Source organism: Cherax quadricarinatus, chromosome 79 (genome assembly GCF_038502225.1).
Source record: "Cherax quadricarinatus isolate ZL_2023a chromosome 79, ASM3850222v1, whole genome shotgun sequence".
Taxonomy (NCBI): Eukaryota; Metazoa; Arthropoda; class Malacostraca; order Decapoda; family Parastacidae; genus Cherax; species Cherax quadricarinatus.
The window spans coordinates 18,651,607-18,666,609 of NC_091370.1; the positions used below are offsets into that span (position 1 = coordinate 18,651,607).

The 15,003-nt window shown below is 38.7% G+C and overlaps 1 protein-coding gene across 2 annotated transcripts in view; it reads left to right on the plus strand.

Moving 5' to 3' along the window:
* LOC128702712 (lachesin) overlaps positions 1-13,324 on the plus strand; it is a 45,855-nt gene extending 32,531 nt beyond the window's left edge. Inside the window, exons 3-6 of one of the 2 annotated variants that reach the window (XM_053797123.2) lie at positions 8,405-8,490; positions 11,118-11,273; positions 11,952-12,053; positions 12,989-13,324. In XM_053797123.2, the coding sequence (XP_053653098.1) occupies positions 8,405-8,490; positions 11,118-11,273; positions 11,952-12,053; positions 12,989-13,090 (446 nt within the window). In that variant the 3' untranslated portion in view covers positions 13,091-13,324. Of the gene's footprint in view, positions 1-8,404; positions 8,491-11,117; positions 11,274-11,951; positions 12,054-12,440; positions 12,510-12,988 lie in introns of those variants that run through there. The other variant, XM_070102020.1, reaches the window with a different exon arrangement.
* The last annotated feature ends 1,679 nt before the right edge of the window (positions 13,325-15,003 follow it).

The following is a 15,003-nucleotide window of genomic DNA, read 5'->3' on the forward strand; positions in this document are numbered from 1 at the left end:
CACCCCTGTAACCAGGAGGTTTTATGATATCCTACAAGCGCTGGTTTCTTTATGCAGCTTTATCATATCTCGTATATTTGTTTGTGTTTCTAGCTTTTCTTTTCCCTTGCACTGTTATTATCCCACTCTATGCATCCTCCTCTTAGATTTTGCAGCCAAAGTGGCTAGTTTATTGTACACCCAATAACCATCCCGTGGACGTTTGTGCAAGAGCATATGGACACACGAAAAGCTTTGATCCTTTTCACTATCCTATCTTAGTCGACCATTTTTTTGTCCATTTTAGACATTACCATTTTCGTCGCCCTCTCATCTCTCCACCTGCTCAAATCAAGTTTGTATCCCACCCTTTATCTTCTATATCACTTCTTTCCTCAGTTCTGTATAATACTCTCTCTTCATTCGCCTTGTTTTGCTTACTGTCTTTCTCTTCTCATTCTCTTGCCCATACCTAATTTCTTTTAGAAAACATTGTGTATGTTGTTTAGATCTTTCAGAAATTGACGCGTTGAAGTTGTAATGTTCAGTGATTTATTACAATTAAGACTTATCGATTACATGAGGGTCATTAAGGCTACAATGTCACCTTATGTATATAAACAGAGGAATATACACTTCTCGATATATTCACACTGAGGTTAGGTTAGGTAAGATTCGTCAGGAAACAAAACAATTGTTTCCTGACGAGGGAACATTTGCGATGTATACCTCGGTGTATATACCCTCATTTTATTACGCCGCTATTCTCGACGTCAGTTACTGAACCTTCCTCGTAATCTTACGCCTACTATTTTCTTTTAGGGTAGGTAACATGTACCTCGCAAACAAGGCGGGGACAATCTCGCTTATCGCTCAAGGTGCCAGAATAGGTTGGCTTCTGAGGTAGTGTGGAGCCATATAGGCCTATCTCCAATATACCCTCACTTCTTAAAACGATCACTATGGGAATTAGGCTCCAAGATTAAGAACCTCGTTATAGATAGCTTGGAGCCCTATAGGACTATCTTCAGCATTTCATAAAAGTTTATGACTTTATATTTTACAGTAGCTTTCTTATTTACAAGCCTAGTCACTTAACAAGACTGCCTATCGCACGGCAGGCCATCCATGAGTGGAGGACAGGATAGGAATGGGGACCTGTTACGAGTTGAGTGTCACAGGGATCAGTGTCGGGATCCTTATTATTCACAATCTTCATAAACGACATTCACGAGGGAATAAACAGCGACATACGTAAATCTGATGTGGACTCTAGGAGGCTACAGAATGACCTGGATAGGTTGATGTTGTGGTCGGAGACATGACATATGTAAGGTTCTAATCTTAGGAAAAGGAATAAACTATGGCACATATAAGCTAAATAATGTAGATCTTAGTCAAAGTGAATGCGACAAAAATCAAGGAGATCTGGTTAGCAGAAATTAAAGCCAAGACAAAAATGTTCACAATAAAGCTAATATAATTCATGGTTTCATATCAACTGTATATATATTTGGTTAGATCTCGTTTAGAATATGCTGCTCAGTTCTGGTCTCCATGTTACAGAATGGCTGTAAAAGCACTCGAAAATATACAGAGAAGGATGACGAAGTTGATTCCATGTATTAGAAACCTTTGTTACGAAAATAAGCTGAAGGCATTGAATTTGCATTCTTTCGAAATGCTTAGAATTAGGGGAGATATGATTAACGTACAACTGGAGCACTGGAATAAAGGGGATATACATAGCATGTTGAAAATATGTAACAAAGATAGGAATCGCAGCAGTGGACTCGTGTAGTACAGATTTTGATTTATAAAGGGTATTGGGAAGTACGAGTTTGGTAATAGAGTTGTAGATGAGTGGAACAAGCTTCCAGGTAGCGTCATTGATGCAAGAACTTTAAATACAAGTTGGACGGGGTGCATGAGTGGGTGGTCAGTTGGACCTACTAGCATGGGCCAGTATGCTTACTGCAGTGTTCCTTCTTTCTTATTAGTGGAGGATAGGCCAGGAGAAGTGGAGGGCATGTCAGGAATAGAGGGCGAAAAAAGATCAGTGGAAGACAGGCCAGGAGACATGAAGGGCACAACATAGTAAGTCTTGGCTATCTGCCATGCTTCCCGTCGTGTTCAATTTGATAACAGTGGCGCCTAAGTTCTTGCATTATCAACACCAAGAACCTGCTTCTCTCGTTCTCACCAAACCTTTCTAGTTTGCTATTCCATTTTTCCATGATTTGTCCCATTTCTCCAGTTTTGTCATTTCGTTCTTCTAATTTATTCTTGTGGTAACATGTATTTCGGCTCTTGTCAGATATGATTGAAGGTATAAAACAAAATTTTCTCTTGCAGTTTTAGGAATATATAATTTGAATGAAAATGCTGCCCAAAAGAGCATAATGTGCAATTTTAGGAAGAATGAAATTTCCCATTTACAGTTTATATAAAATATTAAGATTTTGTTCGATTTGTCCTGTATATCTGCCCGTTATTCATATTTCCACTTTTATTTTTAGTGTCTAAATAGTCAAAAAGCATTATGTTCATTTTTTTTATTATTCAGTAAAAGTTCGTCTGGAGTGATTAAACTGCTGCTGAAGTTACTCGATTCTGCTTCTGGTTTGGGATTATTGATCTCTCTCCTGGTCACACCCTTCAAAGGAGTGTACGTAGATGATTGTGAAAGAAGTAGAGGTACCATCCCCTTCCTTGCTTCAAATATAGCCTATTTTTCCGGGCACTGTATGACTCCTACGGGTTTGGAATTTTCTCTATAAATATTGCGAGTCAAGCCTTGCCGACAAAAGTATGGTGAAAAACTAGCAAATTAATTGATAAAACTATAGAGATCTTTATAGCACGAAATTTGGTTTATAAATAAAGTTTGCTCTACACACAGTCTTTCTGCTATACAATATAATACTAATAATACTGAAATGCATATTTTTACATACTTTGCGCCTCCCTCAGATCTCCCGGACACATGAGAAATTTGCTCTGTGTCAAGTTTAACTATACATAAGTGAATTTTATCACCCCAGATAATTTATATTTGCACGTGAGATAACCTACCCTAAGATTTACAGCTTGTATTCTAATCTTGGTTTAAGAGCGCGCTTGGGATAGTGTCGAGGCTTGGCTAGGCTTGTTAGTTGTTGAACCTCCTCCAGGATCTCTACCCATGTTTGGGGAGGTCATCACTTACTCAGCAAGACTCAAGGTTAACAAGCGGCTGTTTGCGCGTCCACGAGTGACTTTAATGCACTACTACATCGTCGTCTAGGCAGTGGGGGTAGAGGTGGTGGTGGTGATGCTTCCAGTGGTGGCCAGGAAAGTAACCTTAAATTCAGTGGGTCGCTTAGGGCGCGACTGGAAATTGTTTTGAAGAGCCTGCGCATGCCCAGCAAATAATTTTAGGTGGTAACAGCACTGTTAAACGTTGTGGTTAGGTTAGAGGCGCGCTATGATAATGTTTCATTTACGTTGATGTGTGAGGTTGTCTCAACAATGTAACGTACATCATCATTCACCACTTACATTCTTCTACTTACTTTCCACATTACATAATGCTGCGAGAGAAGTAGCAAAGTTCATCTGACGTTATTGCAGTTTTTTCAAAATGTCTCCCACCGAGGTAGAATAACCCAATAAAAAGGAAATGCATTCAAGAGAGCAATTGAATGAATGATGGTGAATGTTTTCTATATGTGTATGTATTATATATGATTGCTTTTATTGGCAAAAACATGTATACAGTACAGCAATATTTTAGCACTTTATCATTGATCTCCAGCTCCTCAGAAGCTGGACAGGAGCCTGGAACTCCAGTCAGTAAGGAAGCCTGTTGCATGTTTGCCCCAGGATCCAAGGGGTCTCTGAACTTACTGGGACAAGATAGCACTGATGGCCCAAGTCCCCATATTTGTTAAGTTTAGAATCTTTCCTGTGATCAGCATCCCCCTTCCCTGTTGCCCAACACTAACACGGATACAAGTGTCAACCAAAGAAGATACGCACCTGTCTGCCACTCTTCCAGAGGACAGATTGTGATCCCATCAAGGCACTAGGAAGGATTACTGGGATTGCCGGATGCTAGGAAGCCGTGTTCTCTTATCAACCAGACACGCAGCCGTAGCAAGGCTCCTCTTAAGAACATAAGAATGAACACTACAGTAGGAAAATTGACCCATAATAGGCAGGTTCAACTCGTACTCGCCCACACCTACTTGTGTTCTCGTCCAACTTACATTTCAAGTTATCCAAAGTTCAGAGTCAGTGACGCTACCTGGGAGTTGGTTCCGCTCATCTACAACTGTTGCCAAACTAGTCCTTCCTTGTATCTTTTCCATTTTTTTTTTATCCAATTTGAATCCATTATTGCGGGTCTGGTCTTGGCTAGATACTTTCAACACTCTTAATATCTCCGTTATTTATTCTTGTTTTTCATCTATACAGCTTCAGTCATATCTTCATTAACTTTTCGTCTTGCGGAGAGTGTAAATTCCTATCTTCGTAGGAAGGGTTTCTCATAAGCGAGATTTATGATATTGACGACGTGCTGTTGGAGTGTGAGCAGGGTAACGTTTATGAAGGGATTCAAGGAAACCGATTAGCCGGACTGGAGTCCTGGAGGTGGGAAGTACAGTGCCTGCACTTTGAAGGAGGGGTATAGATATGTTGCAGTTTTTGTTAACTGTAGTGTCAACACGCCTCTAGCAAGACAGTGATAGTGAGTTTTCCGGTATTTAAAAATTCAGTGCAGTATATATTTATATGTGTTAAAATGTTCAAAATGTTCTTAAAATGTAAGGATTATTTTGTAGGAAGTGTGTTTACAAAGTGAAGAATAGTGTTCAACATTTTATTTTATTGTTAGTAATATTAGACGATAATAAGGTCTTGCAGACGTGTCTTCATGTAACATTGTCAAAATACCATTTGGAGCAGCCTCGTACATCATGGCTGTGACGTGTTTGCTGGCTGAGTGGGTACCTAGAATTATTAACAAATAACCCACGCTGTGTTGAGGAAATATTAGACGGTGTACAAATAACCCGCACATGGGAGAGAGAAGCTTGCGACGACGTTTCGGTCTGAAACAGACTGCTTACAAGTGACTTGTAAGTGGTCTAAGTCGGACCGAAACGTCGTCGTAAGCATCTCTTATGTGTAGGTTGTCTGTGTAGTGTTCCCAGTCACGGTATTGCCTTTTTGCTCTTTATTAGACTGTTTTGGTCTATCCTGGTCCGAAACGTCATCTCTAGTAAACTTTCCACTGTGAGTTATTTACAAAAAAAAAAAAAAAAAAAAAAAAAAACCAAAGCAGTGTAGCTTTCTTTTCATTCATCTGGTCATTAGGTCTTCTTCCACTAGATGCTACTTAACAACAAGTCGCCTTAATACATACTTGGGTACCCGTTTCCTTGTAAGTAAACGGGGACAGTAGGGTTAAGGAAAGTTATACCTCTCGCCTAGCGTTTGTAACGGGATCCTTTTTATTTTATACACACATTTTACAGGCTGAGACCTGTTATCCTACTTCGGCTCATTTCGAAGCCCAGCCTTATCTAAGGTATACTGCTACCCGTCAGGATCCGACCCACAATAGTAGGCTAACACCCAGGTACCTACTTATTACTAGGTGAACAAGGGCAATAGGTGTAAGGAAACATTCCCAGCGTTTTCAACCGACCGGGGATCGAACCACGAACACTCAATTGTGATCCGAAACTCTACCCCAAGCTGTGACGTGTATTGATTTGTTCGTTTCCTTTTGAAGAGAATATAACTTGACCTGACTCATTTTTCCATATATGGATACCTGCTTCCCTTTCATTAGTATAAAAAATACGAATATTTCGATGTTTAGATTGTGGTGTGCGAATTGTGAAGGTTGTGTAGTATGAAGGAACGCTAGAAATGTTCTGCATAGTTAGGGGCTTTCCATTAAAATTTTTAACACGTGCCACTTATTATTTGCAACCAATGTAAGCATTTTGGAACAGAAATTGCTATTTAATTATGGGACACCAGCCAGCAAGGGGCAGTGAGGCTGTCTCTAAACATTGTAGGTCTGAATTTATAGCCTCGTGGCCTGAGTGTAAAGGATACCAACACTAGCCAGTCCAACTCTCCGTGGAACGTAATAAATGTTAGCCTAGGTATAAACACGTTAAGATAACATCTCGGTGCTAAATTAGGAAACATTGCGTACAAGATTACAACCAAGTGTCTTGAAGACAACCTGCAGCAGGCTAGTTTAACACAGCTCATCCCAGTCAACTAAGTGTTGGTATTATGAAGTTACTCCAGATTAATTATCAAATTATCAACCTCACAATATTAATTAATGCGTATACCATGTGTAGCATTTCCCTTAAGTACGTTTAAAGGAGGTACACACACACAGATTTGTAGGTATACATTGTGGGTACTCCACAATTTTACTGCCATACACTTCAGGCGAATCCAATTTTGAGTAAAATAAAAATCTGCTCTGCACATTTCAGCCCACAAGTTGATTTACTTAACGACCCACCAACTTATTATGTGACTGATTTATTGACTGGTAAACTCGATAACTGACCTACAAGTTGACTGACAGAGACAACCATTGACTGACTTGCCCACACGGATAGTACTGTCTTGACTGAAAAGTTGAGAAAATCATATAATGGTGAAAATCAAAATCAAATGGCTGTTATTAAAGTTACTGGAGAACAAGTGAAGCAGGAAGTAGTGCAAAAAAATGAAAAGTTCTTTTATATCCTAAGGGAGGAGAGGAAATGAGGGGGATGGTGAGGGCAGTAGATAGGAGGAGAGGAAGTGCTATGTTACTGGGGGAAAGAGAGAGGAGAGGAAGAGATGCAAGTGGAAAGAAACGTGACAATTTTAAGAAATGCGAGATAGGCACGAGGCAAGAGTGAAATACTGGCAGCGAGAAAGAAATGGAAGCCTAGCTCCTAGTAATATGTAAATTTTAGGTTACCGTTAACATGTGTGCACGTTACATCTGGTTAGCTAAATTTCACTTAATTCGCGAATGTGCTAACCCAATAGGTCAAACCCCTGAAATTTTGACGAATTTGAAAATATCCTTGCATTAAAACCCAAGAATATATTGGATTCGTCCATGGATTGCCATGAAGACAGTAGTCACCCAAGCAGTGTTATATTCATGGGAAAGCACTAAACCCTCAGTGCCTCGTACAAGGCTTGCCAATGAAGCACAGTGCACTCCCAGGGAATATGACCCAATTTTAGGGAAGTTAGTGTAATATCTTTATTATGCACCTCATACCCATCTTGTGGGTGGTAGTCAAAAGGTTAGATGCACATAATTGGTCCAGGGACTGGGCCACAAAGTTTTGATAGCTAATAAAGTTACAACGGCAATGAGCTCCAGGTAATCTGGGCACAATTATGACCAGTTACAAAGGTAATGAATCATTTACACGTCTATACATGGTTACAGTGTAATAAGAGAGAACCGAAAAGTTTAAGCCTGGACGGTACATAAAAGCCCATGGAAAAAATAGCGAGATTAAATTAGATATATAGATTTTATGTGCAACTGTTAACCCTTTTGATAGCGAGAACTTAGAAATCCACAATGAGGCTATCTGCTGGGAATTATCTACTTCTCTCAACATTACGGCCATAGAAGAGGACTAGACAAGCTAAATATTGAATGACTTGTCAAAAAATTGGAAGATGGACGACGCCAGCGAGTGAGTAGACATAAATCACAAAAACGTGAGATCACACACTGGTTTATCCTCCCTCTTAACGAGGGCAAAAGCTGTCGTGTTTGGAGAGGTGTGGACCTCCCTTCCAGCCTTCCCGTGTGTGCCCCCTCCATGCCAGCCACATGGAGGCCACCTCCACCATATAGGGAACAAGAGCGTGATCTTTACCCAGGGAACCATCTTTACCCCCACACAACCTGTATTTATATTTTCGGATTTTATGATGCAGATGATGAGGCAGATAACATGGGGGGCCTAAGATAAGATAAGATAAGATTTCGTTCGGATTTTTAACCCCGGAGGGTTAGCCACCCAGGATAACCCAAGAAAGTCAGTGCGTCATCGAGGACTGTCTAACTTATTTCCATTGGGGTCCTTAATCTTGTCCCCCAGGATGCGACCCACACCAGTCGACTAACACCCAGGTACCTATTTGCTGCTAGGTGAACAGGACAACAGGTGTAAGGAAACGTGTCGAAATGTTTCCACCCGCCGGGAATCGAACCCGGGCCCTCCGTGTGTGAAGCGGGAGCTTTAGCCACCAGACCAAATGCAAGCAAGTTAATTCAATTATTGGCTAATTTTCTCAGATGTATTGACCACTGATCAGAAAACGCGGTAGTTTAAGAATTTATTATTACTGTACTATTATATTAACATTGTATTTCCTGCAGGGGTGTGTGGGGGAGAGCTGCCTCGTGTGTGGTGGCAGCCAGGCACTGCTGTGGAGGAAGGTGATACTGTCCAGCTTCAGTGCCAGGTACGTATACCTGGAGAGGGTTTCGAGGGTCACGTGTGGTGAAAATGGTTTTGAAAACCAACATTTGGGAATCTTTATTGAGGAGACGTTTCGGTAGCCAGGGGCTACTTCAGTCCAGTACATTATTATTATTATTATTATTATTATAATCAAGGGGAAGCGCTAAACCCGGAGGATTATACAGCGCCTGGGGGGGGGATGTGGAAGGCATTCAGGCTTAATTCGGGGAACTGGAGCACAGATCCAATTCCCTAAATCAAGAGTCCCTCACCAACATCAAGGAACCTTCCTTGAGGGGTCAGTCCAGTACATAGAAAAACAGATGAGGATGAGGAGTTCGAGGTAATCAGTCCCTCAGCCTGGAGTCTGGACTGAGAAAGCCATTGGCTGGCAAAACTTCTCGTCAATAAAATTCCCAAATGTTGTGCAAGTATCTTATTCTTCAACTTGCCAAGTACTTTAAGGGGATGTACCCTTGTAGCATTCCCACTGTGTAATTGTCATGTCGATCAGAGAAGCGGAACATAACGAGTGTTCCCATAACTAACTATTACATAGAATAGTGTAGCAGTACACTGCTGGTGTTGGCACAGTTACTATCATACATGTGCAGTATTGTAGCAGCACATTGCTAGTGCTCCCAGCACGTAACTATTATACAAAATAGTGTACTAGCACACTGTGGGAGTTTCCAGAATGTAACTATCATGTACAATAAGTGTAGTAGCATATTGTGGGACTTGCCATAATGTAACCACATATGGTGCTATGTATGATAATGTAATTATTTATATGTACCTCTTCATGAATAAATTTACCTAACTCCTAGAATACTGTAGCATAGCCACTGCACTGTGGGTGTTCCCATTATTAAACTATCATATAAAATAGACACACTGTGGATGTTTATACAGTATAACTATCATATTGAATAGTGTAGCAACACACTGTAGATGTATCCACTTCTCATTATGAAACAATGTGAACTCTGCCTCTACGACAGGGTAATCTTGAGAAGGCCAGTGTCAACTTAACTTTCCAACATCTCATTTGATCCTAAGTGCTAAATCCATAAAGGGCATAACAGTAATTGGGTAAATGGGAGTTGCAACAATTCCTTGGATCAAAAGACATTTATTAGCATTAACTCACCTCCCATAACAGGAGTAAAATCTACAGATGATTTTACAAACAGTAGTATAATTTTCAGAGTTTTTAGAGCAAATAATTTTTTGAGCACACAGAATACATTATGCAGATTTAACTAAGATAATGATAATGTTTTATTTCTTTGAGCCATACAAATAATGTAGGTATACATGTATTGGTACAATATGCACTGCACTTGGGCATATCTTATTGTTGTAGATTTTGCTGTGACCCATACGAGTTTAGTGCTTAAATTGATTATATTATTATTTGTAAATCATTAATATTTAAGAATATTAAAAACTTGTTTGTATTGATTTTTTTTTTTTTTGCATGTATGATAAAATATAATATAATGGATAAAAATAATCAAATTTCATGGACTTTTAAATTTTAATCTTTATAAATTTGAAAACATGCAAGTGGAATATAGACATTTATTAATGAGATAATGTCAATTAATTAATCAAGGGCTATTATATAAAAATCCTACTTTGCATCAAACTGATGTTAATTTCATAATCCAGGTTAAAGCTTAATGATGTTACTAGAAAAATACGCACACCTCTGCAAGAATACCTGTGGCAGGAAGACACTTTGTGCTCAGCAAACTTTTATGAACGACTGTTCTGCTTTGTGTAGAGCTTTATAAAGTCATGACTTGATATAAACTACACAGTGAAATATCATCCATTCATTCATGTTTGCTGAGCACCAAGAGTTCTTTTACCACAATTGTTGGCAATACCTGCCATCCAATACTATATTAAAAAGTCTGAATCTGCTCACCATTAAGAACATCCATACTTATTCATGTGCCCACTACATACACAGAACAATACATGCAAATATAAACCCTCCACTCAAACTTCTCCTCACCAACCTAAACAGGACACGACCACAACACAAGACACAGATCTCTTTTTGATATACCTCGTGTCCATATCACACTATGTAAAAACTCTATGCACATAAAGGGCCCCAAAATATGGAATTCATTGAAGAAACCCAGTCTGAAAATCAATTTAAGACTCTTCTCAAAAGCCACTTAATCACCCTAGACTAAATGCTAAATACTCAGTACACACTTACTCACCTATGTACTCCCACATCATAACTGAAACAATCACTTTGAACCTTTTATCCATTGTTGACAGGAATATAATTGAATCATTGTTTTCATAAAAAGCATTTTTGAATATAAATATATCTTTGTATTATACAAATTTTGATTCACTTATAATTAATATTCTACTGTACAACTATGAAATAATTACTTTCCTATTGTACAACTATGATATACTCCTTAGTCTTAAGTAGGCTGTAAGCCAATAATGTTAAGTTGGCCCATAATGCCTAGGCATAATAGAGGCTCTCTTTGCATTGCAACCCACTATTGTAAATACAAAATCTCAATGTACTGTTTGCAAAGACATTAAATAAATAAATATGTCAGTAAACTGTATCCTTTATTGCAGGTGGGGTCAGAAGCAGCAGGACCTGCCATCTGGCTCAAGCTGGACCCCAGAGACCCCCACAGCCATGTCTTGCTGTCCCATGGTGATCTCATCATCACTGAGGACCCTAGGTTCTCTGTCCTCCATATCCCAGAGAGGAATGTCTACACTGTCAAGGTGAGGATGAGATTCGTTAAGGTCTTACTGCAAACGGGTGAGGTTTGAACTTATGGTGAGTGAGTTGTTAAACTCCACCACTGTAGCCAACTGGCCCAGTGGTTTACGCATAGGCATGGAGTTCTGAAACTCGCTTGTCATAGGTCAAACGCCACCCATTCCGTGGTGTTTGACCTATGGTGAGTGAGTTTGCAGTTGTGTTACTACGATTTCATGAGTTAACTACACTTGAAGAGGAACACACATCTTCATTAAGTGTAAATACATGGCTTAAGCTGGTTTATTTTCCAGTGGTTGAATTATTTCAGCCAGTTTTACTTTCCAGCCCATGGTTGAATGATTTCTATCAGTGGCTTTTTATTTTTGCTGGCCAGTGGTTGAATTATTTTAACCATTAGTGTTTTTTCAGGTCTGGTTGAATTGTTTAAACTATTGGGCTTTTGTTTTTTTTAAGCCAATGGTTAAATTTTTATTTTGTAATTAAATATGAAAGACCTGTTAAAATCTATAAATTTAAGACTTTTTCTTCAAAACTAATACTTTATAACTATGTATAATCAGATTTGATGCAAGGAGGTGTAGGGTATCCTCATTTCCTAGGATCAAAAACCTTCCACCAGAATGAAGGCATCCTTAATAATAGACACCCAGACTAACACCTCTCTCTCTCACTCCCAGATACGTGAAGTATCAGCAGCAGACGCAGGCAGCTACCAGTGTCAGGTACCTGTCAGCTCTGATGAGGAAGAGTTAAGAGTAGAGGCAGCCCCACCAGTTGTGGTCAGTATTATTGCAGTTATTTTATTAGTAGTATTGTTATTTTTACTATTTATTTTTATTAGTTTTGTTGTTGCACACACAGGAAGCAGTAAACCTGTGTGGGCTATTTAGTATTGCTTCGCTAATATGGCGCTTTTCATTTACATATTCATGCTTATTTTCAGTGCTTGCCTTGCTCTTAAGATGGTTTTTGGCAGTATTTAAAATGGTTTTATTCTTTACTTTTACCTTCACATCATTTTTTAGGCTTGTAATAAATGATAGTGTAAACATGTGCACTGGCAGGTGGAAAAAAAAAGGCTGGAACCTAACCCACTATATTAGTAAGGTATGCCTGTATGTGTATAAATATTTTGTGTGATCCTAATATACTTTGTGTACTTGCAGAGCTTTAAACCTACTTGCCAAGCTTTAAACCTACTCGCCAAGCTTTAGACCTCGCCAAGTAAGCGCTTGCAAGCATTAATTCAGGGGATGGGGAAACTTGCCTATACATCTCGCCCTGACCAGTAGTCAATCTTTGGTTTCTCTCTGGTTGTGAGCTGAATGCTTCTAGTCAGCCTATATATTCTAACCAATGATATCCGTTGATCTTAAAATGTAATTGTTACTTTGGATTATCCTAGGTAATTTACACATGTTACTATGCTTAACAATATGCAAACTGGCAGAATTATTTACAAACATTGACTCTCAATCCACAGCAGTACTTAAGATTTAGAGTGTGCAGGTTTGAATCCTGCTGTGGACTGAGATAATGTTTGAAAGTATGTTACTATGTAGGATAATTGTAACCCCTTCTATATAGAAAAACTTGTTTGACTTTCTAGGTCACCCTGCCTCAGTGGGATACAGCCAGTTTGTTGAAAGAAAAGAAGTATAATTGTACTGATGTGGACCTGTACCTAAATAAATATACTTTTGTATATTCATAGGTTACGCTTGTGGGTGAGGAGAGTGTGTCAGCAGTATGGATGACCAGCAGCAGCAGCACCTGCCTCGCTCTCTTGTGCTTGCTGGCTGCCCTGGCCAGATGAGACTCATGATACACCATATATCTCAAGATACTTAAATATTTTGGCCTTGTGATAATAATTATGTGATTAATGTTATAATAGATTTGGAAATCTTGTTATTGGTGAGATGATATTCTAAGAACTTTTGAGTTGATCAAATATGAATAAATAAAAAATTATATTTTTTTTTATTTAGGTTTGGTATTGATTGAGGCCCCAGTCATAAGAAAGCCACATATTAAAAAACATATGAAGTGATGTGTTTGGAGACCTAACTATATTAACCTATAATGAAATTAGAAAAACAATGGGATCTAGATATGCTTTCTCACATATACGCTTCTTAAAATGTATACAGTACTGTATTGTAGATGGGATGCAAAGTTGTATACTATAGGTGATATATATTAATGACTGATGTTGGTAAGTAGGATTGTGTGAGAGGTTGTGATGTCTGATGTTTTGGCTAGTGGTTTGTGATGTTTTGTTGGGCTGGATGTGCTGATGTTTGAATATAACTAACCATTGTAACTTCACAAACTTTCTAGCCAGTGATAGAATGTTATTGTTAGTCACGTGTTTGATTCTCTGCAAGTGGTATCTTGGGCTCCAGAAATGGTATGTTGTGCTCCAGAAGTGGCATTTTATGCTCTGGAAGTAGTATCTTATGCTTTCTTGTAGCTGTGAAATTAGCCTCTGTGCAAATATATATACAGTACTACACTTGCAGACACACGTACAGTTTTTTGTCATAAATACAGTAGTACTTCGGTACTCAAACTATTCGTTCCAGAAGGCTGTTTGAGTGCCGATCTGTTAGTACCGAACAAATTTTTCCCGCCCAATTTTCTCTTTGGTTGGCTGTTATCACTAATCTTTTTAAGCCCCATGGTTATTTGTTTATGCAAATAATATAAAAAAAAACACCAAAAAATTCCGAAGAAGCACAAAATAGTTTACAGCGAAGTTCTGGCAGGTCGAGTTTGTTTAGTTGAGTGGACTACCAAGCAATTTCTTTTACTGAACAGAGCGTTCGAATACTACTGAATTGTTTGAGCAGGGAGCTGTTCGAGTACCGAGGTACTACTGTATTGTAGTGGTTGAACACTAGATTGGATCCAAGAAAAACACTTTGGAGGAGTAAGTAGTAACCTTGAACCCAAGAGAGCCAAGCATAATGACTTATTTCCATTTGGATTCTTTAGTCCCTTTCTCAGGATGGCAGCCACAAGTCGGCTAACTCCATATTTACTGTTAGGTAAACGTGGGAAATGGGTGTCGGGAGATTTACACGTATGTATTGCCTTGCCTAGGGATTGTACCCATATTCTTTTGGTAAGAGTCAAATACTGTCGCCGAGTTAAGAGTCGGATTTTAAAAAAAATATTACTAATTTATCACTAAAGATGAGACAACAAATGCATAATATTGTTTCTATAATTACTGTACCTATACACTGTGTCTGGACAGTGGTACACTGGTACATACAGTATACCACTGTAGCTATGTACACCTGTAGGTACCCCATCTTCAATTGACATGCTATTATTACATTTTCTGGTGGCTGTAGCAATTGCTACCTTTGTTGTGTATTTCATTCCAGTATTTGATCACTGAAGGAAAACTAAAGCAAATTTTTTTTTTTTTTATTCTCCAACACTTTTCCTGTTTAACACAGGTTTTTATTCTCTTGGTGCTACATAATCTTTATTTACTCATGCTTCTTTGTTTCCTCCTACCAACCAATTAGAGCAGTTTAAGTGTTTTTCATATTTTCATAATTTTTTTTAGATGCACAACCAGTTTTGTATTTTTTTGCACTGTTCTCTTTTTATAAAACTTTTTAAGGTGAAGTCATTACCCTACTGCTGCATATTCCAATTTTGATGTTATTTATATACTGGGAAGTTTTAAAGCATTTTTCTAAAAATGTA